The 26164-nt window shown below is 33.4% G+C and overlaps 5 protein-coding genes across 13 annotated transcripts; 1 reads left to right on the top strand and 4 right to left on the bottom strand.

Moving 5' to 3' along the window:
- Nucleotides 1–1490: 1490 nt before the first annotated feature.
- Nucleotides 1491–6239, bottom strand: LOC110821144 (receptor-like protein 14). 4 transcript variants are annotated; one of them, XM_088220991.1, is made up of 6 exons: nt 5775–6239; nt 5109–5183; nt 4834–4966; nt 4254–4328; nt 4028–4174; nt 1491–3905 (listed from the first exon to the last, which is right to left on the bottom strand). In XM_088220991.1, exons 3-6 carry the CDS (start codon nt 4856–4858, stop codon nt 1681–1683), a joined length of 2472 nt encoding a protein of 823 aa, XP_088077117.1. In that variant the 5' UTR covers nt 4859–4966; nt 5109–5183; nt 5775–6239; the 3' UTR covers nt 1491–1680. The 4 variants fall into 4 exon arrangements, with proteins under 4 accessions (XP_088077117.1, XP_088077116.1, XP_088077118.1 ...); XM_088220990.1 differs by having other exon boundaries at nt 4834–4985; XM_088220992.1 differs by lacking the exons at nt 4834–4966; nt 5109–5183; nt 5775–6239 and adding an exon at nt 4610–4825 and having other exon boundaries at nt 1491–2885; nt 2958–3905.
- Nucleotides 4870–6150, bottom strand: RPP27 (resistance to peronospora parasitica protein). Its single transcript, XM_022050876.2, has 3 exons — nt 5775–6150; nt 5109–5183; nt 4870–4985 (listed from the first exon to the last, which is right to left on the bottom strand). The coding sequence occupies exons 1-3, from the start codon at nt 6148–6150 to the stop codon at nt 4870–4872; spliced, it is 567 nt and encodes a 188-aa protein (XP_021906568.1).
- A 1572-nt stretch (nt 6240–7811) lies between the features above and the next one.
- LOC110821042 (DEAD-box protein abstrakt) lies at nt 7812–14397 on the top strand. Of its 2 annotated transcripts, none has more exons than XM_022050740.2 (3): nt 7812–8348; nt 11755–12678; nt 13365–14397. In XM_022050740.2, exons 2-3 carry the CDS (start codon nt 11780–11782, stop codon nt 14227–14229), a joined length of 1764 nt encoding a protein of 587 aa, XP_021906432.1. In that variant the 5' UTR covers nt 7812–8348; nt 11755–11779; the 3' UTR covers nt 14230–14397. The 2 variants fall into 2 exon arrangements, with proteins under 2 accessions (XP_021906432.1, XP_088077124.1); XM_088220998.1 differs by lacking the exon at nt 7812–8348 and adding an exon at nt 9678–11176.
- Nucleotides 14398–16920: 2523 nt separating this feature from the next.
- On the bottom strand, nt 16921–20432 carry LOC110821098 (uncharacterized). Of its 5 annotated transcripts, none has more exons than XM_088220999.1 (8): nt 20223–20432; nt 19886–19983; nt 19618–19694; nt 19396–19492; nt 19148–19257; nt 17572–17646; nt 17407–17486; nt 16921–17214 (listed from the first exon to the last, which is right to left on the bottom strand). In XM_088220999.1, the coding sequence occupies exons 1-7, from the start codon at nt 20387–20389 to the stop codon at nt 17424–17426; spliced, it is 687 nt and encodes a 228-aa protein (XP_088077125.1). In that variant the 5' UTR covers nt 20390–20432; the 3' UTR covers nt 16921–17214; nt 17407–17423. The 5 variants fall into 5 exon arrangements, with proteins under 5 accessions (XP_088077125.1, XP_021906521.1, XP_021906519.1 ...); XM_022050829.2 differs by having other exon boundaries at nt 20217–20430; XM_022050827.2 differs by having other exon boundaries at nt 19618–19742; nt 20223–20425.
- A 768-nt stretch (nt 20433–21200) lies between these two features.
- NHO1 (Actin-like ATPase superfamily protein) lies at nt 21201–24852 on the bottom strand. Its single transcript, XM_022050848.2, has 4 exons — nt 24571–24852; nt 24192–24413; nt 22738–23704; nt 21201–21618 (listed from the first exon to the last, which is right to left on the bottom strand). The coding sequence occupies exons 1-4, from the start codon at nt 24705–24707 to the stop codon at nt 21373–21375; spliced, it is 1572 nt and encodes a 523-aa protein (XP_021906540.1). The 5' UTR covers nt 24708–24852; the 3' UTR covers nt 21201–21372.
- Nucleotides 24853–26164: the final 1312 nt, after the last annotated feature.

The following is a 26164-nucleotide window of genomic DNA, read 5'->3' on the forward strand; positions in this document are numbered from 1 at the left end:
AATTAAAGAATACATTATGCATAATCAATTCAAATTTAGACGTATATTTTACTTTAAACATGAAACTGACTCATCTTAGCAGAACAAACAAAAAAATTCAATGTGAATCGAACTATTATGGTTTGGTTTATATAGAAAAATTAGAATAGATTAAGTCAATGGAGGAGTCAAGTACATGGAAGGCAATATAGACTTTTGATGTTCCTTATTTCCACTTCAATATATATATACATATATGTGTATGTATGTATGTATACTTTCTTATTTCTAATATAAAATGCGAGAAATATATAATTTTTAATTGAAATAAATATAAAAAAGAGATAAATATAACTCCTACGAATTCTATACCCATCTCTATTTATCATTAGTTAGGAGTAAATCTTCTTTTTAAATTTATGTCTTTATTATGTACTTTCTCAATTTTAATTTGAAAGAGAGTATGAATTAAGACGGAATTCACGAATTCAGTAAGAAAGAAGATTCTACGATTGAGACTTACGTACATATATTTATTTTTACGAAGAGAATGCAAAAACATCTTCTATAGTCTTTTGGTACATACCTTAATACTTATACATGTAATTTTCTCCCTACAAATAAGAGCATTTGTCACTCAAAAAAAAATCCAAACCCAAATACAAGTTTTCATAATCTCATTTGTCACGAAATGCGACATCCATGGGAAAGACAATCACTGCCTAAAAAATTTTGGACTGTGGTGTTTATTCATGAGGTATTACAATAATAACATCACACACTTTTTCTATACATATTTTAAATTATTAGGAAATATTTTATATAAAACTATATTATTATATATCACATTATATAAATTATATCAACAATCTTTTTATGTGTGAAAACTGTGTTGCTTTATAGCAAATTCTATTCGGACGCGGTTGAAAAATAACTTTACAAATTACGTTTCCATACTTTTTAAAAAAAAGAAAAATTCAAAATTCTTAAGAATAAATTTTTTACGGAAGAAAATTAACATATAATTTTTCTGAGAATTGACGGTGGATGGATATTAATTTTGTCGTAAACTTCTTTAATTTTGGCCTCAGAAAGATTTCAGAAAAGATAACACAGTTTTCGCATCCGCTGTAAATCGGAATCACACGAGTCAGTCTCTTTTTTGTAACAACCAGCAAGGAATACCATTTACTGTTACATATTGATCATCATCTGATACAATGTGGAATCTTGATACTTGTTTGGCAAGCAGGAAAGTGAAGGAGAAAGTAATAGAGGGAAAATCGCAGAGAAGGAGAAAACATGGAAGGAAAGTGACAATCATTCCTTTTCTTTTTTCTTGTTTTTTCTTTTTCTTTTTGTGAATTATACTTCTTGCTGCAGGCAGGAGGCAATTTGCACCGTATATATATATATATATATATATATATATATATATAATAAACATTTTATTCACCTAATATTTGCAACAGTAAATACATATAACATCCATAAAAAATTGCATGGAAGAATTTTGGCACACAAACAAGTTCAATAAAATTTAGAAATGATATTGAGAATTTGAAGAAAGTTTTGAACTGTAAAATATAATTTTATTTTTGTTCTCCGAATACAGTAATTCAAAAAACAGAAACAAAGATATCAAGAGTTATGGGAAAAACTAAACCATCAACATCGGTAGCTAGTGTTCGCAATCTGCTATCATACAAGTACACAAAAGAACTTGTAAAAAGTATCACAAACAAAATAATAATATGAATAAATACACTCGTAAAATCTATGTTGCCAATAAGGATTAATATAAAGAACAGAAATAACTCCAGAGAAAAATATAATAAAAGCTACTGAGAAGCTTGCAAAGAAGACCAACCAATCATTCTCTAGCCATTTTTCTCCGCTTTGATCCGACGAAGATATGGTTACGTGATTCCAATGATTTTTACTTCCACACTTCTTCTCCAATGGAAATCCACATAAAAATTTATTTCCTTCGAAGCTTCTTTTTTCAAATGTCCCTAATTGTCCTGGACCATTAGGAATTTTTCCCGACAAATTGTTATACGCGACAGTAAATGCTCCCAAAAAGTGAAGTTTGTTCAACTCTGAAGGGATTTCTCCAATCAAGTTATTGTGGGAAAGATCCAAGCTCTCTATCTTATTAAGGTTTGAGAATGTTGTAGGAATAGAACCAGTGAGTTGATTGTGAGACAAATTCAGTGCATGAATCTGAGACAGCAATCCTAGTTCCTCAGGGATGTCACCTGTTAAGTTGTTGTAAGACAAATCCAATGCTGACATGTAATTGAGGATGTCTCCCTCGTAGGAATTGGACCTATTTTTCGTAATAAACTCAACTTCATCTTGTAAATAATATGAAGTATACGGGCTAACAACTTGATGGCGAAGCACATCATACGATAGGCTTTTGAATTTGTAATATGAAAAATGCCAAAAATCGCCTATAATACCTTGAAGTTTAAAGATACGATCATCAGTCACTAGATTTCCGAATGCGATATTGTTGAAGCAATGAAGAATTGACCCACTTAAAAAGTTGCGGGATAGATCTATGAAGCTTATCTTTCTTAATTGACATAAAGCTTTAGGAATTGTACCACTCAAGTAATTTCCTCCTAACAGCATAACCCGCAAGTTCGGAACTGTAATTATGTCAGGAATGCTGCCGACAAAGCCATTATCTCTAATGTTCAGCATCAACAGTGTGGAAGAGTTAAGAAGACCTTTGGGTAATTGTCCACTGAGATTGTTTCCTTGTAAATTTATACGTTGTACCATTTCTAATCTTAAACATGAAGGTAAAGACCCTGAAAGAGAGTTGTGAGATAGGTCTACCAACCCAAGTGTACCTCTGAATTTATTTCTACCCAGTTTGCATGGAATTTCACCTTCAAAAAAATTATCATTTAGTAAAAGGATATCCAAGTTTGTTATATTATCCAACCATCTCGAAATTTTACCTGACATGCAATTCTTGCCAACATCGAATACCTTCAAACTTGGACATTGTAATACTGCATTTGACAAAGTTCCATTGAAGAAATTGTTGTTCAAATGTAAAGACGTAATCGAAGTCAAGTTAAAGTGAGAAGAAAATATTTCACCATAGAACTTATTGTTACTTAAGTTTAGAACACAGATCCTTGTGCAATTTATGATCAATTCCTTGGGGACTTCTCCTGTAAAATTATTATTGGACAAATCTAATCCTTCCAATTCATTCAAGTCACCAACTGAAGATGGAAGACTGCCTTCAAAAGCATTATTTGACAGATTAAGATATAATAAGTGTGGAACAAGCTTCCCAATATTTTCTTGAAGTCGTCCATTCAAGTCATTGCTTGAGATATCCAAGTAAATTATAGAATGAACATGCCATAGCTGAAGTTGATCGGTGAAAGAATTATTTCTTAGATATAAACGTTGTAGTCCAATATTATTCTGGAGAAACCAACTAGGGAAGCTTCCTGTCAAATTATTGTGAGATAGGTCAACCATGAGCAAGTTGAACTGGTTGAAGAGGAATGTAGGTACCTGACCAGTGAGCTTATTCAGGTTGCAATTAGACAGCACAAGGACCCTTAACTGAAATGAAGGAACCCAATCTGGATCTTCGGTTCCAACCTCGAATTTGCTATTATCACTTACCAATTGAACCACCTCAAGGTTTGAGTGATTAGCGAATGAGCTGAATGAAAACAAGCCCTCAAAATGGTTATGACTTAGATCTATGTACTCAAGGGATGCGAGACCCGCTATTAAAGAAGAAGGAATGCTTCCTGTAAATTGGTTTTGAGTTAGATCTAAAAGCTTAAGGGATGTTAAATTATTCAGGCATGTTGGAAGGCTCCCCTGAAATATATTCCAGCTAAGATCTAATTCTTCAAGATGCTTCAGTGAACATAAACCTGCAGAGAGAACTCAATTTAATCACATCTTCTAAAAACCTTATTAGCAACTTTCTCTAACTACATGTTACTGCGTTAGTAACATAATTGTTCCCACCGAAATAATGCTAATTGATACTTACCCGGGATAGGTAGAGAGTCGTTAAGTTCGTTACTATACACAGAAAAAACCTTAAGAGAAGATAGTTCTCCAATTTCTGGAGGAATGTTCCCACTGAAATGATTGTCGTCGAAATCTAACACCTTCAAGTTTTTGTAGGTTATCATATCTACCAAAAGGAAAACATGTTGTCAATAAATACACAAAATTTTTCAAGAAAGTTTAGGAAGAAAAAATATCTCACTCGCCTAGAATTGGCAGGGGTCCATTAAAGCCATTTCCATTCAAATAAAGCATCTCCAAATTGCTGAGGTTTTTGAATTCTGCATCAGAGAACAATGTTTTTCGTAGGATATAAAAGATATATCATCAGGAATCGAGAGGAAAAGACATATATATATTTACGGACAATGTAGAATGCAGAAAGAAAATGGTTGCTTCTTAGTTTATTATAAATTCGAAAACAGCCAACGGTAATAAAATGATTGCTTCGTAGTTTAAATGAAGCTCGGAAAATGTTTGAAGTTAAAAAAATATAAATATACAACCATGTAGAATAAGGATATATAAAATTTTTTTTGATTGTCTCATAGAGTACTCTAACCTATAATTAACTTTGGTATCACCCTCATTGAAATAAACTGCCAAACACCTTTTCTTAGAGCCATTAACCATCCGGCAATCTTGCTTTCTTGTGTTTTAATGGAGTTGGCAACATATTGTCTGCTAGTAAACTCAACAGAAATTAATCATCACTTTTTTAAACTACTCCCTCAACAACTAGACAAGAAATAAAGGTAAACAACAGAAATGTATTGATATACCTACCATGGCTAGAAAGTTGTCCTCCCATGAAATTAAACTTCAAGGATAGAGATGTAAGAGCAGATGATTCAGGTATCTGAAGATTTCTTTTCCAAAATGGTTATGACTCAGATCCAGCTGCTTTAGTTTCCTAAATCTGGAAAAGCTCAAGGGATCTGTGAATATTTCGAAACCATGTTGAGATGTCGTAGAAGATATATATATATATATATGTATACAGATTGAGTATGTGCAGATGTCAGAGTGACTGTTGACAACTCTCACTGTCTGTGTATTACCTTGTGGCAGAAGAGAACCATTGAAATGATTCCGACTTAGATCCAACTCCTCCAAATTCTCCAATGCCGACAACTCTGCTCAGAAAATCAGAACGTCCTTCTCAAAATTCTTACCATTAAAATATCATCAAAGATGTCAGGACATGTCATTATCCATTAAGAAACCTTTCAAACGTAGCTTAAATTATGAAATAAATTCTAATAAATATATAATTTAAGTTGTGGTGAAATTTTCTACATATAATTTATTTCATAAATTCAAAAATAAAATAGAACAAATATATTTAATTATAATTACAGTTATAATATATCTTATCAAATAGAAAACAAAAAAAAAAACAAACATATGCTTAGCGCGTTTTGATTCTTTCAATTAAAAGAACTTTTGAAATATTTTTTCGTACAAAAACATAATAGATTGGGTAATACCAATCTTAACTCAAATTAAGTTGGGATTATAGGTTTCATTAAATCAAACATTATATATCGATCACAATCAATTTTAAAATATACAAATTTTAACCATTAGATCACTTTTTTTGTTGATAGTAATTCTTAAATTGTTATAATATATATATATATATATACATATAGTTTGTATTATAATTTAACAGGAGATATCAGATAAAATGCATACTTACTTCAAGGAAGTGAATACATGCATACCTTCACCCTCGATCGAACCGAACAAATTGTTATGGGACAAATTCAGACTCATGAGGTGTTTAAAGGGCAAGAAGATGGAAAAATTTAGAAACCAAATGTCGCTGTATACGTATTCCTCGTTGAGATTGTCAAGCCATAGTTGAGTGACTCGGTCTGTGGTTGAGTTGCAGGTGACTCGCTCCCAGTTGCAGCAGTCACTGTGATCGTCATCAAGCCATGAAGGAAGAAGATCAATGGCATCTACACCATTTGATTTGACGAAGGCCTTGATATCTAAAAGGCCTAATCTCTCTTCTTCCCAACAACACAGGCCTCCATGGAGTTGAATCAGCAGTAGCATCACCACCCAGTTTGCTACCGTCAACCACGACCTCATTTCGTTTTTTCCTTCTGTAACAAATCAAAATGGAAGACGCAGTGCTGATCTACCTCCAGTATTAACGTATATGCAATGCATGCTCCTCTAATTATGACCGTTAGATCAACAACAAAGAATCACAATCATCCATTCAGGCTGATTCAATTACTAATTTAGTATTAATAAAAAAAAAAAAAACTAGTAAAAATTACAATTAAAATTACATATAATTAATTCAGATTTTTGACGTATTTTTTACTTTAAATAAATATAGAAAAAAAAAATTAGAATAGATTTAAACATATTAATTTGGACAAATTTTTCTACAACTAAACTAATAGACTAAATATTTAAAATATTTAAAAAAAAGTTATAACCTACTACAATTCAAAGTTGCTAATGAGGAGTCAAGTCGATGGAAAGCAATAGACTTTGATGTTCCTTAATTGGACTTTAATTATATATATATATATATATATTTGTGTATATATATTTTTATTTTTTAAATTTATAATCAACTTAACATTTTGTACCTTATTTGGTAAAGAATTATATTCAATGACCTCATTTTTTTAAAAAAAAATTATATTTCATAATAAAGAAAAAAATAGTTTGGTAACAATTATAGATAAAAATTTTATGCATACTTCCACGAAACATAGATATAGTAGCAAATTATTTGTTTACTCCTATTTATTTCATGCGAATAAAAATCAATAATTAATAAATAAATATATACTTTCCCAAACCTATTTTGTGAAATAAATTACTTTTCAAGATAATTTTATAATGCTATAAGTTATTGTACAAAAGTATGAGGTACTAATCTCTTAATAATTAGTGATCTAATTAAAAAATTAAAAAAAAAAAAAAGGAGTCAAGTCAATGGTGGGGAAGAGCATGAAAAGCACGAGACTTTAATTTTTTTTTATATGACTTTAATTAATATATATATCTATACAAATATACATGTATACATATATAAACCTGTGTAAATCTCTCTTTTGTAGTAAAAATAAAATTGCAATATGTCTCTCCTGTAAGTAGTTTTTAAAAACTATTGTCTTTTTTTTAACTCATTTATACTTTATTGTTTTGTTGAAATCATTGTCTCGTTTAATTTAGTATTTTCATTTTCTTTGCATTAATTTATTTATTGTATTATACGATCTTATTGGCATCTTTTTTTCAAAAAAAAAAAAAAAATTTAAGATCGGGAAACAAAATATATTTGATAATTATTGTTATCTCCGTATTTTTACTTATTCTATTTTTATTTTTTATTCATATGAATAATTTAAAATAACAAACGTGTTGTTTTAAATTTTATATATAAATATAGAATTAAGTAAATACACGTATATATTTTTATCGGAATAAATATCAAGATAGTACTACTTTATAATCACACATATAGTGGTCTTATGTGTAATATTATAATTTTGTTTGATTAAGTTCTTATTCCTTGATCTTGAAATATTAGAATTACATCATCATCATCATCATCATCATCATCATTATTCTTCCCCTTTGTGGGCCCTCAATCAGCTAAGCCCGATTTGCCAGCCTAAAATCCCAGCTCAGTTTTAGCCCAAAACAAAAGTAAACAAAACCCACTCCCAAGCTATCAAGCACAGTCCGAGCAGAGAGGAGTCCGGTAGATTATCCCTGAACGCCCGGAACGACATCGTTTAGGTTTCGCCATTATCTTCTCTCCTTTTTTTAGAGAACAAAAAAAAAAAAAAAAAGGAACAGAAGCACAGAAGTAACGAGATAGGAAAAGCTGCGGAGGAGTAGATCTTCGGGCAGAGAGACGCGGAGGCAGAGAAAGGGAAGCCAAAGAGATAGAAGCACGACACCAAGGAGGAAAAAGCTAAACTTGAAAGAAAGAGGTAATCGGAACTTCGAAGAGCTGATGGAGATGAGACCTACTCTTGGCTTGAGAGGAGAGAAGAGTTGATTCGGGGCACGTGGTGGGAGCTTTTTCGGCCATAAAAGGCGAGGCCCAAGACAGAGGTTAGGGGATTTTTTGGGGAGTTGAGAGAGCTTCCGAGGTTAAGGAAACAAAAAATCCAAAAGAGAGCAGAAAACGGTAGGAACGATCAGGGAGAATAAGGAGAGACTTGGGGCTTAGGGATTTCAGGAGCAAGAAGACGACTTGGAAGTGGTGTTTCGGGTAGAAATAGAGGTTGGAGGAGAAGTTAGACGAGGCTCAGGTACAACCCGAGTCCCTTCTCTTTTCTTTTTTTCTTTTTTGGGTAATTTCAGCGGATTTTAGTCGAGCTCTTCCTTTCTTTCCAGAGTAGCCGCATACTGAGTATCTGGAAATTAGCTGACTATGTATGCAATTCAACACTTCGAATCTGAGTATAAAATGAATATGCTATGCTGGCAAATATATGATTCAGATTTGAATGTTTATCACGTTTGATTTCTGTCTAATGTCTGAAGTTTAAGTTCTAAGCTACCCCAATGTAGGCTTTTTCTCATTTGCATTTTAGTACTGTGTCCATATTGCTCATGTTGTTCGTGTTTGCTATATAATAAAGCAAATAAAATGGCAAAATATTAGATTTATCCATGCTGTTTAACACTTGCTGTTGAGGTCAAAGAAAAACTACGTTATTTCTCTCATAAATGCCTCTGGTTTTCCTTTCTATATAGGCTTGCTTTGTAGCATTTGCAGCGTAGTTCCATAGACTACTATCTGCTTGTTTATTCCTTAATGCCTATACATCATATTTTTGTTTGCAGAGTTGGTGAAAATGTGATTATTTTGAAGTCTTTTTTGTTATTTATTGTTTGAAATGGCATTTTTTTTCCTATATGTTTAATCTTTATGCCTGGCTTCTTGTATGTTTTTGCATAATAATATACAAAAAATGAGAAAATATGATAACGTAAAAATGAAATTCACAAAAAATTAGAAAAAGAAAATGCTCACGCGGTTGCTTCCCCCTAAGGCGGAACGCTCCCCTAACGATGCATTTTTACATCCCACAGCTTCAGTAGATCGCTTAGTTCCGTTCATCTTCGGCGCAAGAGCGCTAGATCAGTGAACTGTTACACGCTCTTTCAAGGGTGGCTGCTTCTAGGCAAACCTACTGGTTGTCTTTGCACCCCTATTTCTTTTATCACCGAGCAGTCATTTAGGAGCCTTATTTGGTGATCCGGGTTGTTTTTCTCTCAACGATGAAGCTTATCCCTCATCGTCTCACTGGCCGACCTTGACCCCTGTTATTTTGAGGTCATATCTAGTATTCAGAGTTTGCCTCGATTTGGTATTGCTCTTGCGGCCTGCACCGAAACAGTATTTTACCCCTAAATATCCAATCAACTGTTGCACCTCAACGCATTTTAGGGAGAACTAGCTAGCTCTGGGTTCAAGTGGCATTTCACCTCCAGCCACAACTCATCCGTTGATTCTTCAACCTTAGTCAATTTGGATCTCCACTTAGTTTCACCCAAGTTTCATCCTGGTCATGGATAGATCACCCAAGTTCGGGTCCATAAGCAGTGACAATTGCCGTATGAAGACTCGCTTTTGCTACGGCTCCGGTGGGTCTCCTTAACCAAGCCACTGCTTATGAATCGCCAGTAAATGGATAATTTCCTTAGCCCGTTGGCCTTCGATTATAAATCATGAAAATTCTCCAAACATGAAGGTGGAAGACTTGACTAAGCAGAGAATGATGTGGAATTTTCACTTATATTCTGCTTTGTTTACTTTCTTATTTATTTATTTTCTTTCGCTTTCTATTATAATTAGTGAAAGTTTTCCTAGATAAATGTCATTGCCGCATGCCTACCTTTTAGTTTAGAAATAAATAAAATACATGCAAAACACATTGGAGAAATTAGTCTACATTGCAGGATAGATGTTTCACCCTTTCCTACCTTATAGTATTTTGGACCTTAATCTGTGAATTGAACTAAGGTACTATTTGGCTTTTGATCTCGCCTTCAGTAGGATCACTCAATGGTGACTCCATAAAGTTTAAAATTTTAAATATTTTTGCGCAGTCCTCTCGCTTCGCCTTTTGTTGTGACATCAGCCGTTCAAGTGATAGCTTTCTTTTCTCGACAAGATTTAGATGATGGAATATGTCTTTTTCTTTCCCTTGATTAAATTTCCAATATCTTTTCCCTACCCACGTATTAGAAGTGCAAATTTGTCTTGGGAGATAAAAAAAATAACAGGCAGATTAACTTGAAGTGAGCATCAGTTTGGCCTGTCTATTTCTTCCAAGCTAGGTTTGGTATAACTATTCTCTTACTATTGCATGACAATGCTTTCTGCCGACTGTGGGAAGGATTTGGTCTGTTCTAGTTCTAGGGCCGGTAGAAATGCAGGATTGAATCAAGTCTGGCTGCAAGGATAAAGATAGGATAGAAAGGAGTCATGCTTGAGCTCGAAGTTCGTACGTAATTGGGCAATGACTCATCTAAGAATTAAGCTGCAGTTTCTTTTCCTTTTCCTGTAGGATTTAGATGGTGAAACAGGTGTATTGTTTACTTGATTTAAAAGAATTTGGATGTCTTATGTTTTTGTATAACATGACTGCAAGTGGATCAAAATGTAGTCAGGTTAATGATTAACTGTTCCATCGTAAAGCTGGTAATTTGTGCTTGACTTTTTGTGTTGAAAGCCTATGTTTCCCTGTTTTTTTTTATGTATCTTGAACATTTTAATTCATGATTGATTGGATTTTTTTGGGGGAAATCTTAACTTGAACCAATATGCAGAATGACCCCTTGATACTTGCGCAACTAAATAAGTAGAATACTAAAATAAACATGATTATGATTGGGCGTCATTGAGATAGGATTATTTCATTGATAATATTTGTTAGTTTGAGTATTCATCAGTAATGTGGATGGCCCCCGAAATTTTTTGATATAGCTCATACTGCTTGACCATTTTTATGACTCTATGCGAACTATGTTGCATGACATGTCTTTTGATTTGGAGCCATTAATTGAATGGAATCTCAAGGGAGTAACGATTTGAGCAAGTGAGAGTTAGCACCAAAGAGCAAAAAATGTGAGATCATTTGTCTTTTCAGATAATTACTTTTTGTGTATTTATTTTCCTATCCCAATGTATTTGTAATCATTAAATTTTATTTCCATTAGCGGTGAATGTCAGATTCACACATTTCCAAACACTAATAAATGCATGTAAAATAGATCTCAATTAGTAATTAATTTGAAACAGGACAAGTGAATTATATCTTCTCATCTCTGTACCATTTGTTTTACCAAATCTTTGTATTTTATGACTAGTGCTAATTTTTGGTATTTAGTCCTGCTGCCAAAAGCATAAGCATTGGCCCTCCAATTTCCGAAAATTGATATCATCATTTTTTGGAGAGCACTATGACTCACCAAGGTCACTTAAAACTGTTCAAATTTATTACTCATTGGTATTGAATTAGTGTGTGGTGACTTGTATATATGTCGAAGCCTGTTGAAGTCTTGGGTTCAAAAGAAGCTTTTATTCTTTTATGCTGAGCTTTCTTGGATTTATTACTTTGTCTCTTTTATTGAGGATGGTTTAAACCTTTTACATGTATATCAATAATTGTTTTGGTTATTTACTAGTTTATTGGGTTGTCACAGTGATTAAAGTGCAGTAAATTAAACCATGGAAGAAGATGATGACTACGTTGAGTATGTCCCTGTTGCAAAGCGCCGAGCAATAGAAGCACAGAAGATACTCCAGCGTAAAGGGAAGTCTAGTGTGTTAGAGGATGAATCTGAGAAAGCCAAACTCGCAGAGGCCAAACCCAGCTTGCTTGTTAAGGCATCTCAGCTGAAGCGTGAAATTCCTGAAATCAGCCCGACCGAGCAGATCGTACAGCAAGAGAAAGAGATGATCGAGCACTTATCTGACAGGAAAACTCTCATGTCTGTTCGTGAATTAGCAAAAGGAATAACATATAAAGAGCCTTTGTTGACAGGTTGGAAGCCTCCATTGCACATACGAAGAATGTCCAAGAAAGAGCGTGATTTGATTCGTAAGCAATGGCATATTATTGTTGAGGGTGATGAGATTCCTCCACCAATAAAAAATTTTAAGGATATGAAGTTTCCCAAATCTATTTTGGATAAGCTCAAGGAAAAAGGGATTGTGCAGCCAACTCCAATTCAAGTGCAAGGCCTCCCTGTTATTTTATCTGGCAGAGATATGATTGGGATTGCATTTACAGGTTCAGGCAAGACATTGGTGTTTGTTCTTCCATTAATCATGATAGCATTGCAGGAGGAGATGATGATGCCTATTGTCCCAGGCGAAGGTCCTTTTGGTTTAATTGTTTGCCCGTCTAGGGAGCTTGCTAGGCAGACCTATGAAGTGGTGGAGCAGTTTTTGGCTTCAATGAGAAAGGAAGGATATCTTGAGTTGAGGCCTTTGCTTTGTATTGGGGGAGTGGATATGCGATCACAATTGGAAGTTGTAAAGAGAGGTGTGCATATTGTTGTGGCAACTCCTGGAAGGTTGAAGGATATGCTAGCAAAAAAGAAGATGAATTTGGACAATTGCAGGTGAGCACAACTAAGTTTGACTATTTTATTATGCTAAGCCACTTAGCATACTCTGCTAGATTTGTTCTCTTGACATTTAGAACTGACAACAAACTGTTACTTTTTGTTCTATGACGAAATTCATATCTATCATTGATCAAGAGCTTTGATGACAAACTTCGGTGCTGCGTACATACTTGCTTTTTGATCTACCCCTTGGTATACTAACATTTTTTTCCTTCAAAAGATTATGTTTGGATTTCGATGTTATATTCTCAGGAACTGTGTATAAGGCATTAATAGGAAGACCTTCAATTGATGGATAACAATATTAAGAAATGTTCATGTAATTATGTTATGATTGTTTGTGTTATTAAGTGTATTTAGTTCTTTAGGAAATATTAAATATCTCCTAAAGGTATTACGGGGTTCTAAAGTATTTAGAATCATGTAATGATGACTGATTAGCTTCTTCTTTTGTCTCCTTTGTTTTTCTACTACATCAGCTAGACATGTCTCTTTACTTTTTTGTCTTCTTTTGTTGGACATTTTCTGGCTTGTACACATAATTATTAATGGAATTTGATACAAGAAAAAAGATGTAATCGCCTTCCTTTACAGAACTGGTGTACTTCATAGCATTATATATTTGTTTTGCCTCTTTTACATATTCATATAATTTTCACAATCACCCGTTTCTTTTCAAGGTACTTGACATTGGATGAGGCGGATAGGTTAGTTGATCTGGGCTTTGAAGATGACATAAGGGAAGTATTTGACCACTTCAAAGCTCAGAGGCAAACTCTTCTGTTTTCTGCTACTATGCCCACAAAAATTCAGAACTTTGCAAGAAGTGCCTTGGTGAAGCCAGTAGTAGTTAATGTGGGAAGAGCCGGGGCTGCAAATCTTGATGTAATTCAAGAAGTTGAGTATGTCAAGCAAGAGGCAAAGATAGTATACCTTCTTGAGTGCCTTCAGAAAACTCCACCTCCTGTTTTGATATTTTGTGAGAACAAGGCTGATGTGGATGATATCCATGAATATCTACTCTTGAAAGGAGTTGAGGCTGTGGCCATTCATGGAGGCAAGGATCAAGAAGAGAGAGAGTACGCAATTTCATCCTTTAAAGCTGGGAAGAAAGATGTCTTGGTTGCAACTGATGTTGCCTCAAAGGGATTGGATTTTCCAGATATTCAACATGTTATCAATTATGATATGCCCGCAGAAATTGAGAATTATGTCCACAGAATTGGAAGAACTGGTAGATGTGGTAAGACAGGAATAGCCACCACATTTATAAACAAGAACCAAAGTGAGACAACGCTACTCGACTTAAAACACTTGTTGCAAGAGGCAAAACAAAGGATTCCCCCTGTATTGGCAGAGCTTAATGATCCAATGGAAGATGTGGATGCAATCACCAATGCAAGTGGAGTGAAAGGTTGTGCTTATTGCGGTGGGCTTGGACATCGTATCCGTGATTGTCCTAAACTGGAACATCAAAAGAGTATGGCAATTGCAAGTTCTAGACGAGATTATTTTGGATCTGGAGGCTATAGAGGTGAAATTTAATGTAACTTATAATCGGATCTGGAGCCTATAGAGGTGAAATTTGATGTAACTTCTCATGTAACTGGTTTGGATAAGCTGTTTGGTACGCAGTTCTGTCTGGTTTGTAAAATTGAAAGATCAACAAAACTTGTTCTTAACTCTTAATGTTTGAGCAGAAAGTTCTCTAAAGATTCTGTTATCAATTTTGTTGAATAGGAATATATCCATGGATACCAAAATGATCAGTGTATAAAACTTTTCAATCTTTCCTATTTGCTTGATATTAGGAATCAAATCATTTATACTGTCTGGTAATCTCTCCCCTGCCATATCAAGGAAAAACAGAGAAAATACATATAGTATCCTTGGTGTCTTTTAGCTTATTAACTAAGCTGATTTTCTTTAAAAATATATAAATCAATCAAAATACCTCCTGAATACCCTATGTAGCTTACTTCCACATCAAACTAGCTAAATATAAATATTTTTTTTTTGTATTTTGATTTATGAAATATGTTTGTAAGTTCATTTGCAAAAGTAAATTAAACCCAACATTGTTCTTTTGTTTGGCTGACTAACCATGAAAGAGTATGTTACCTTTCATTTCTTATCGAAACAATTTTGTTACAGATTATAAAATTTTGCTGTGTGTTTATATTAGATCTTATCAACTTTTTAACCAAACCCAAAACTTTATGATTGATAAACTAAATAAAAATCCAAATCAAATGTCCCAAAATGACTAGCAAGTACTTTTAGCAGAATTAAATGAGAAATAGAGAGAAGTAGATGAATGTAAGATAATTTTCTGAGCACAAGCAGCGCATTTTGCTAATGTGATCAAATCTAATTGGCTTATAAGACGAAATCAAAACCAGGTTCAGAATGAACATGAATTGTTTTTACAGAGTCTTCCATATTAGGAAAACGCCAGTAAAAAACAATTATTGATGATGAAAGAAATTACGCACCATCAAGCCTCCGTCCCTCGTCTTTGAATATTGTCTGAAACTGCTGATATATGTCATTCACCAGCTTTTTTCTTTCCTCTTCAGTTTCAAAAAACGCTTTCTTTATGACTTCATTTTCTTCTTCAAGAATCTTCAATCGCTCATCTAATTGTCTGGCTACGCAAGGCTGCAAAGCTTTCTTACCCTTAGGAGAATCACTGAACACCTTACTGCTTGAGCAATTCACAGCCAGTTTCTTCACAAGCTCATCTGAACTTGAATATGTTAGCAGCTTCTTTCCTTTCAACACGGATTGATGCATTTTCCTTTCTCTTCTTCTCGTTCCTTCCTTCTCCGTGTGCCCATGAGTAAAATCATATGATATTTCAGTCAGTAATCTGGACCCATCGTGGCTTATATGCTTATTATGGCTACCTGCAAGCTGGAAATTCTTCAACTTTGAAAGTTGTAATTCAAGTGAGGCAATTTCCATCTCCTTAGTGTGTAGAATTTCTTCAATCTTTTTCGAGTAAAAAGATTCAACAGCAAGTATGTTTGGAAATTGGCCTCCCATTTGATCTGTTCACAGAGATTTTGCAAAGAGAAGTCATGACACTGAGAAGCTTTTTAAGTATTGCAGGAAAAGAAGGAAACAAAAGATAGAATGATGGCTAATCATAGTCTAAAAATAATGGTTGCTTTCTTGACACAGTTTCTGGGACAGAAAACATTTTTAGAAATTTCTCTTCTTTGCTTGTCTTCAAAGAAGAAAAAGTATCGAGTGTATACATCAGACTGTGAAGATAAAAGAGAAATTATTGAAGGCAGAGATTTTATTGGAAATGAGAAATTTCCAGGCAGTTGCAGGTAAACCCTCTTCGACTCTTAACTTGTCTTACTGAGATTGCTTAAAGAGGAAGCTTAAGAAAACTGAAATCAGTAAGCTGACATGCTTAAGGAGGCAGATTTCGGCATTACTCAGGCAGAGAATTCAGATATTCCATTCAGAAGTCTCAACTTGCAAAAAATTCTATCCTACATCCGAACAATAGTACTTTTTTTTTTATATATATAAAAAAAGTTCTATCAGATTTGTAATCCGTCATGCTACCCGACTAAAAGTAACCTAACAGTTGAAAATACAGAATTTATCATACCTCGGAAGCACGACAGTAGCAGCCTCAAACTTACTGCAACTGATATAAATGCAAAAGTGCTTACCCTTCACCCTTCTCTGTTCACTTGCAATATACTGTATAATGATATAATCCTTTTTCAAAAGAAATTCTTTTCTTTTTCCACCTCTTTTTCTTTTCTTCTCTTTGGACAGGTGCAAACTAATTACTTTAATTGTTATGATAGATACAGAACATACTTCTAACATTAATTTTCATTCCTTTTCATCACTAGTTATTCCATTTCTTTTTTTGTCTGTGAAATCAAACTGAAGCCTTAACCAAGTTCAAATTTTGAATAAGCACATTGGGATTTTTTTTAATATAACTTTTTGATAAAAATTCTTATATCTAATAAAATACACACAGAACTTATAACTCATTCGAGCCCGCAAAAATTTTTTCTAAAAAAAAGAGTCATCTAATAGAAAACATTTAACAAAATAGATCTTTGACAACAAAGAAGATTGATGCTCTGTACTCTCAACATCATACCCCGATAACTCCCAGCAAATGCAGAATTCTTCTGTCTGAAATTGCTCGTGACAAAAATTGCATAAATCAAACAGATGCAACATCTGTGAATCTGAGTACAAAGGAATTAAGTTATTAACAGCAAAGCCACATTCAACAGAGCAAGTGAAATCATTTACAGGCACTTATGCTTATTCGCATGTACAGATTGCTCGTCCTTCATCATTCACAGCCAATAGGATAGAGGAATTATACAAGTGTGTATTTCTAACAGGAGATGAACAATTCCATAATAGGTGCACTTCCCCGAATCTTCACGCCATCACCACAAACTCACATCAAATTAAGACAACAGATTAGTCAACTGGAACTTCAACGTCCATTTTTAGGTCAGAATTGCCAAAAACCTGGTTCATATTCAAATAGGAAACTGTGTTAACCCAAATGAAAAGAAAAAACATCTATCAAGCTAGGCAAAGCCATTTTGAATTCCTTGAACTTAACAACAGGGAAAATAACTAATGCGCAGACTAGGAGAAATCTTCTTATTTTATCTCAACCTTGGATCATCATAACCTAATTAAGGAAGAGTTTGCCACCTTTTACACTCTGGTTTTCACAGGCTGGGTAGCACTTCAGGAAGCATTCCTAGTCCTCTCTTTAAATGCCAATATTTGCCCTTTTTCATTTGCAAAACTAATTATTTCTATACAATATCAACAAACCAAACACCTATTAAAAAAAAACTATAAAGTAAAAAGCACCTTAATGAAGTTATCCAGCATTAAGTAAGAATCTCTCGTGTAACCTGCTTCTCTCAGAACTTGGCTCAAGACTTCCTGCAATTTGAAGAACATAAGTTGTAAGGTCATATGGAAAATTTATTTTTCTTCAAAGTGCAAGTGCCACCAAGAACTGATGCTATTCAGCAGTCAAAATTTATAGTGAATGATATGAGATTAAAAATAAACAAAAGGAAGGGGAAGAAAGAATAAACATTATAATTCTACCTTAACTGAAGGGAATGCAGAACATTTAATCAAATTGAACCTAAAAATAATCTTATCAGACAGTTGTTTATTGGTTCTGAGCAGACATCTAAAATGGCAATATTGAAATGTAATAAGAGACTTTCTGATTTTTATCAGTCACAATTTGACATAGTTTTAGAATGAGAATAAAAATCAGGAATAACATACTAAGAGATTTTTCAAAGCACGAAGGAACTAAAAACTACCCAGAAGATACTAGTCACCGATTGAATACAGACATTTGAAAGTCAAATGCTTTTGCACATAAATTGAGGTTCCCTGTACACCAACTTAATTTTTTGTATGCCAAATATTGAAGAATAAATAGTTAAGAATATTCCACTTAGTAGTTAAAAATGTCTTTCAAATATTCAGTGCATACACCAAATATCGCAAAAAATTGATAATTCAAGGGTACATATTCTAAATAGAGCATCCTCACTGCCATTCCTTCATTTTGATTATTACTGTTGATCCCTTTTTACTGAGATCTGTTCAGAATGCAAAGCAGGAAAGTTTATTTGAAACAATTTAAGTTACCATCTTGGACATTTTTGACAAGACAACGCACATGTCAACAATGTTATGTTGCTTTTAGTTCAACCCTGTTTTATTCCTATTTATTTTACATATAAGCTGTTTGATATCTAGAAGTTCGTCAAAATTTACATATTTGGTATATAATAAAATCAACTCCAACATATCTTCAATTCCACAGTGATAATTTTTATTCCCACTTGTAACTTGAATAGGACATGGAATACCATGTTATTTTCATCCAAATTTCTATTTCATTTGTATTTTCTTCCTATTTCTATTCCATATAATTGAAATTTGGACTAAACACAATGTCCATACCTAAACAAATATATTCGAATCTCTAGTGCAAAAAGCAACAATTAGTTCAACTAATCACTAACTTTCCAGAAGTAAGCAAGTTCTCCCATGTTTTTCAAAATCACAAGCTCAGATCGAAAGGGGCTTGACTCCTTTAGTAACCAAAGAAGGTCACAACTAAATAGCCTAGAAAAATACAATTCTAGAAGCTTAGACACTTCTCCATATTTTGTATCCAAACTTCACAAGCTTTCTAGCAGTAATGGAATTTCACAATTTTTGGAGCATTAACTAAAGATTTAAGCGGACTTTCGAAACATATCCTTCTTTAAAAAGCCCATTCAGACAAAGTACATAGGTGATTCAACTACATAAATAATTTCATCAATGATTAAGTGGTGTAGAATGTTAATTTTTTTTAAGTGGTAGGATTAAATGCAAACTGGAAAAAGGTATTGACTCTAGAGAATACCTCTCTTTGCTTATCAGACATGAAAGAACCTGACAAATCACGCAGCACTTCCATTATGTCGTCAAAGGAAACCTTCCCATTACAGTCAGTGTCATACACTTTAAAAATAACTGAGGCAAATCAAAAGAAACATTAGGTTAGGGCATTTTCTTCTTTACTACCAGATTTCACTTCCATGGAAAACCACAGAATGAATCTAGTAACACCAACAACCATAAAAAGAGGATAGAGCAAATGTAGTTACTCACGTCCAATTTTCTGCTGCATGCTTGCTTTAGAACTAAATGCAGACAAGAAAGATAAAAAGTCTTTAAAGTTCAAACCATCAACCATTTTAAGCAGCCTCTGAAATATTAGAGCAGTTTTAGTTGTCATTTGTCAACCTGCCGGTGCTTGACCGGGTAAAAGCCCAACAAGCTATACATGGAATGGAGTATGAACTTCATGTATTAAATGTCAAACAAAAATACCTGAGAGAGCGGATTCATAGCAAACTCCGGCACAGATAAGAACTCATCAGCAGATATAAATCCCTTGGCATTTCGATCTAGTTGGCAAAATCTTTGATATAATGACACAATTTCTTGCTGGGAAACTGAATTTCATTGCCGGGCCACATCAATTTTTTTAAATTATTATATTTTTAAGAGCCAAGGCACATGAAATTGAGAGATACACAAGAACACAAAAATACACCAAAAGCACATCAAGGGAAAAGATAAAGGCGAGAAAACCTACATAGATTATCGCAGTGTCGTTGAACCTCTTCAATATCATATTGAGTAAGCACTGATGAAGCACTCCCCATTTTCCTTTCACTATAAGGTCTAGAAATTCTAAACAAGCAACGAAATTAAAAATCATCAACGAATAGGCCAAAATAACGGAAACATCCAGCAATCAGATTAATTGGAAGAAATTCACTTATTCCCAATCAGGATTCCTGAGAAATTATGGAAAATTGAAGAAATAACCAAAACAAAAAATCGTATAGGATCTCGAGTTTGCCATGGTAAAGAATTAGCACTCAAGCAGACACTAAAGAGATTACGTCCGAGTAGAAAGAAACCTGGAACTGGAACTGGAACTGAGAATTGGATTAGAGAAGTGAAGACGGAAGGTCGTACAGGGAAGACGCATATAAAGGCAGATGATTACATTGCCATCATCGACAAATTCAAAAAGCGAGGCTGTGGCTTTGTCTGTGCGTGAGACTTGGGAAGATCGAATTTCATGTTTCATCCGGAATTTAAACCCTATTGACGTATTTCCAACTTCTCGTTTTCTTAAAACTCTCTTTAATCTCTCTAATTATTTTTAATTCAATTTTATTATTCTGACGTCAAGTTATTGTTGTTTTTCTCTATTTTAATTTGACTTTATTTTCCTTAAAACCGTAATTTATTATTAACTAGGTAGTAAAAATAAAAAAACTGAGGTACATTAACATTTTTAAATTTACTTTATATTTAATATGAATATATATAATAATTTTTTATTTAAAATTTTTAATATATATAAATTAAATAATTTTTAAATATAAAAATAAAATTAATATAATAATATTAATGTGCATTAATGATTAGATTGGTCATAATTACTAGCTTGGTCAGAATTAAATTTATGTTTCATTAAGTTTTGGGCACGTACTCTTTAGTAATAAATATAATTAAAATTTTTTATTAAAATAAAATGACATTTAAATTTTAAAAATATTTTAAAGATTTTATATTTTTTTATAAAATATTTAATATATATTTTGAAAAAAATTATAAAAAAAAAATTTTATAATTTTTTTATTTTAGAGTTCAATCTTATTCGTAAATATAAATATATTATCAAATCATATTAAATATTATATTTATAATTGTCCGTAATTTATGAATAGATTACTCCGACACACTATTTATGTGCGCGCGAGCGCGTGTGTGGGACAAGGGAGAGGAAGCAATTCGAAGATAGTAATGATGGGTAAATTCATCAAGAAACAAATCTACCCTTGACATGAGCAAGTGAATGAAATACAATTAAACAACAGAGACAATTCCTTGGATCCAGACAAATGAGTTGGTAGATTAAGAAATTTAAGTTCTCAAAATTTTAATCATCATGGTTGCAAAGTCAAAAATTTACAATTACTAATCATTATTCATTTCAATAAATAAAGGGTATTTGGACAGCCAAGAAAAAATTACAGAAAGAAGCAGGAACGTGATTACATTTGTTCAAAGAGAAAGGTCAGCCAAGCCAAAAGTTCTTTCAACAGCCTTGCACCAAGACTCCACCTTCTTCTTCCTCAGTTCCTCCTCTAGTACAGGATGGAATGAAGTAGATGTCTTAGATTTTTCCTCCGAGTTAAATATCTCCTTCTCTGTCCATATTCCGACGGCTAAACCAGCAGCATATGCAGCTCCGAGAGCTGTTGTCTCAGTGTCAGCCGGTCTCACAACTGGGCTTCCCAATATATCAGCCTAGATTTCACAGTTATAAAACATGTCCTGCATAATTAGAGATTCTACCTATCGAGGGGAATGTAATGTTTAGATTGGTTTCTACTAGAGAAACAAGCAACAAAATCCCACTGTAAATTAGAATACTAGGACAATTGTTGGTGCAATCTAGAGGTTCAGAAGAAATATTCACAAAACTAATGCACAACGACTAGCAGATATTTTTAGGAGATTACAACAAAATGATTGCCACTTAAAACCCATTTACAAGATGACGAATCTTTGAATATATATGTGTGTGTATGGAATCACATAGCACTGCCACCTGAACTCGGGCAAGAAATTAACAGTGTCATGAAGACAGAAGAGAAAAAAAAAACTATCTAAGAAGAAAAATCAACAGGTAACTATACCTTTACAGACCATCCACACAGTTGACAAAGATGCAATTGAGAGATAACAACTCAAATTCATACTAAAAAGTATTGGAAATTGTTTCAGAGACTACAGAACAATATTGTAATATCGGAAGGACATCGCACATGATAAGATTAGAACTCACATTACCATCACGTGTCAAGGACCAGTGAATATAAGGAAGTTCTAAACTTTCTGGAAGGTTACAGGTACTAAAAAACATGCTGAATAAGGGAACCGACCGTGCTACTTGTAAATTACAAGAACATGATGATTTTTTGCAAAATTTCAATTTCATTCTCAAATATTGTTATAAATAATAATTATCAGAAAATAAAGGTAGCAGAGCATAACCCTTCATGTGCAACAAGAGACGCACCAGAAGAAAGAATGTCTAAGTATTCTTATTCAAAACACAAAATCAGAGAAACATGTAATCAAAATACTCCTGAAAATTTTGTAAAATGAGAAATCCTCGATGAAGTATGAGGAAGCATCAGATGAAACATTTCATTGTCCATGCAAGATCACTCAACTAGCATACGCTTTGGCAGGATAAAACCAGAGAAAAAAAACAACAATCAGAAAACAAGCATATACTGCTTAAGTATAAAGAATAATAGAACAGCCAGACAATAAGAACTTCAAAAGGCAATAAGAATAACTATAAAAGAAAGTTAAATGGTTGAATTGCAGAATTTGAACAGTCCTAGAAGGCCAAACCTGAGTCTGCATTAAGAGGTTGTTAACAGTAGCACCACCATCCACTCTTAACAAAAATTCCCCTTGAGCATTTTTAACCTCCCCCTTCTCCCCAGCATCTTTGTGCATGGAGTCCAAGACATCCTTCACTTGAAAACACATGCTCTCAAGCACAGCTCGAGCAATATGAGCTTTGTTCGTAAATCTTGTGATTCCAATACAAACTCCACGAGCATCATCACGCCACCAGGGAGCAAATAATCCATTAAAAGCAGGTACAAAATATACCCCACCTGTGTTCTCAACCTGGGATGCTAATTCCTCAATGTCACTTGCACTACTTATTATCCCAAGACTATCCCTCAACCACTGAACTGCAGCTCCGGCAATAGCAATGGATCCCTCGAGAGCATAGTTTGTTGGTGCTTTTGGACCAAGCTTAAAGGCTAATGTACTGAGGAGTCCATGCTTTGACAGAATTATCTCTTCACCTATGTTTAGAAGGATGAAGGCACCAGTTCCATATGTGCTTTTCGCCTCACCTTTTCTGCAAGATTGACCCAACATTGCAGCATGTTGGTCACCAAGGCATCCTGAAATGGGTACATCAGTAATTGGCCAACCTTTACTTATTTTTCCAATTACTTCTGAATTGCTAACAATTTTAGGCAAGATTTCCACCGATATCCCTAAGGTGTTTAACGTAGTTTTGTCCCAGTCTAGAGTTTTAAGATTCATAAGCATCGTCCTTGATGCATTAGAAACATCCGTAACATGCAATCCATTGTTTATACCGCCAGTTAAATTCCAGATCAACCATGTGTCTACAGTTCCAAACAGAGCATCTCCCTTCTTGATAGCTTCTTTGACATCATCCACATTTTCCATCAGCCATAGAAGCTTCACTGCACTAAAATAAGTGCTAATTGGCAAACCACAGGTCTCTACGAAATGGGTTCTCCCTCCAGGTAATTCTTTCTCCAGTTTCCTAAAATGGAAATTGCCACTCATTAGCAATAGTTTCCTAGGCTACAAATGCATAATAAAGCCAAATGCCACCGAAATTGACAAATTCCAGCTTAAAAAACCCTTTCCATTCTGATAAAAATCCAAAAAGGATATCAAATCAAATCCCCAAATTAAGGAAGAAGTGAAAGCCATATTTTTGGAAATCATCTGCATCAAATTAAAGTTATAAAAAGAATCCGACCCAAATCAGAACCAAAGCAACAAATAACAAGAAAAGTTGGAGAAAATTTATAAAGAAAACAAAAACCGCAGCAAAGCCAATAACGCTAAATTTGAGAAAGTAATAATAATTCGACCATATACTTAAAAAAGAAAAAAGGAAAGAAAAAGCAGGAATACCCAACTCACAGAAATCGAAAATAGAAACTCGAAAGCTGACTTACAACTGATCGAAACTGGAAACAGAAAGAACAACATGTAGTTCTGAAGAGAAAGGAATAGTTTACCTGCAAATAGAACTGGTACGAGCATCCATCCAAACAATAGCTTTGTAAAGAGGAACCCCAGTTGATTTGCTCCAAAGAAGAGTTGTCTCCCTCTGATTGGTCAATCCAATCGCCTTCAATGCACCATCCACGTTGTGGCCATCAGCTGTTGCCTTGTCCAGAGCCTTTGCCATACACACCCTCACGCTCTCCAATATCTCCATCGGATCATGTTCCACCCATCTACATAAAAACAAAAGACGAAACCATAAGCATGTATTCCGCTTCTCATTTGTACATACATAGATCAATTTGAATCGAGGGGAAAATCAAGTAAATCGATCGTTCCGTGTAATAATTCGAAGTAAGTAACTTAGATTCGTTCAGAGATGAAGAGTACCCGGCTTCGGGATAGAACTGAGTGAACTCGACCTGGTGAGATCCAATAGGACGGGCATGGCGGTCATAGATGATGAATCTGGTACTGGTGGTGCCTTGGTCAATGGATCCAACGTACGCCTCTTCTTCTTTTGACATTTTTCTGAAACTTCGATGATTATGGAGGAAAGAGAGGCTGTATTGAATAAGGGAGAAAGAACGGAGTTTTATACGATGAGAATGCAGAAGAAACCAAAATCGTTGGTAAAATTTTCTTGGAAACGTCGACACATTTATCCAAACATCATTTGCTTTTAATTAGGATAATACGAGATTATTAACTTCATAATTATCAAAATTTCTTGGATTAAGATTTCGATTTTGACAACCTAAAAATAACAAAAAATAATAATAAATCCAAATCCTTTTTAAGTATCATAAATATTATAATAAAAATTCCCAATTTTAAAAAAAAAAACAATACAAGATTTCCGTTAATTAATTTTTCTGGATAAGGAATCGGATTCCATTTTATATAATATATTTTTTCTTCTTCTAGATTAAGAAAAGCAGAAAATTTATCAAATCATAATAAATCTTTTCATAAACAATTTAAATTTTTTAATGGGATAAGTTTGAAATCATTTATTTTCTAAATAAAAATTTATATTATTTAATTAATTATTAGATATGCATGATTTGATTTATTATTTCATTCAATAATATATAATTATTATATTTATTGATCGTGGAAATATAAGACAAATGCTGCCACGTGGCACGAATTTGGTTGAGGGAAAATATTTTAAAGCGGAATTTTGTATTTTCGTATGGTGACGTCATGATCTCGGGGTTTCTCGGCATGTTGAGGTAAGTACTGATTGCCTAAATTGCCACGTGGAGCGTTTTTGTTCGCTGATTGAAGTTGACTTGGAAAAAAGTAGTTGGCCTGTTTAATTAACAGATTGTGTCGCCGCGCCATCCAATTTCATCTGTTATTTGGCCATTTAAATTTTTTAACTTTTACTTATTTATTTGTTGAATAGAATTCAAATTTAAATTTAAAATTATTTGAAACATATATCTATACATGATTACATATCTTATAATAAGTTTTATTTAAATATATAACTAATATTTTAAGAGCAGCATTTAAAATAATTTTAAATAAATATATATACATTTATTTTTTAGTTTTTATTTTTAATGACTTCAATATTGGCAACTAACACTAAAGTTATTAATATTTTTTCTTATAAACTATAATTTATAACATTTTGATTAACAAGATTATCCACTGGAATTCAACTCATATTTTATTTCTGTTTTAAAAAAATAATTACATAAATAGTTAATAATTAATTAATCTAATACAATAAAAAAAAAAAAATCTCTTAGAAAGTCAAGAAATTATTAAACATAAAACATGTTACACCTTTTATACTATAATAATAAGCCGTAAACACTCTATAGCAATTTGTGAAAATAAATAATGTGTTAAAAATATATATAAATACCCAAATTAAACATAGTAAAATTCGAAGTTAACTATTTAAGTAGTTGAAGACATAAAACATTACTGCTTATTGATGGTAAAAAGTTATTACTTCAGAAGC

Source organism: Carica papaya, chromosome 5 (genome assembly GCF_054855325.1).
Source record: "Carica papaya isolate Zhongbai chromosome 5, ASM5485532v1, whole genome shotgun sequence".
In the NCBI taxonomy this organism is placed as follows: Eukaryota; Viridiplantae; Streptophyta; class Magnoliopsida; order Brassicales; family Caricaceae; genus Carica; species Carica papaya.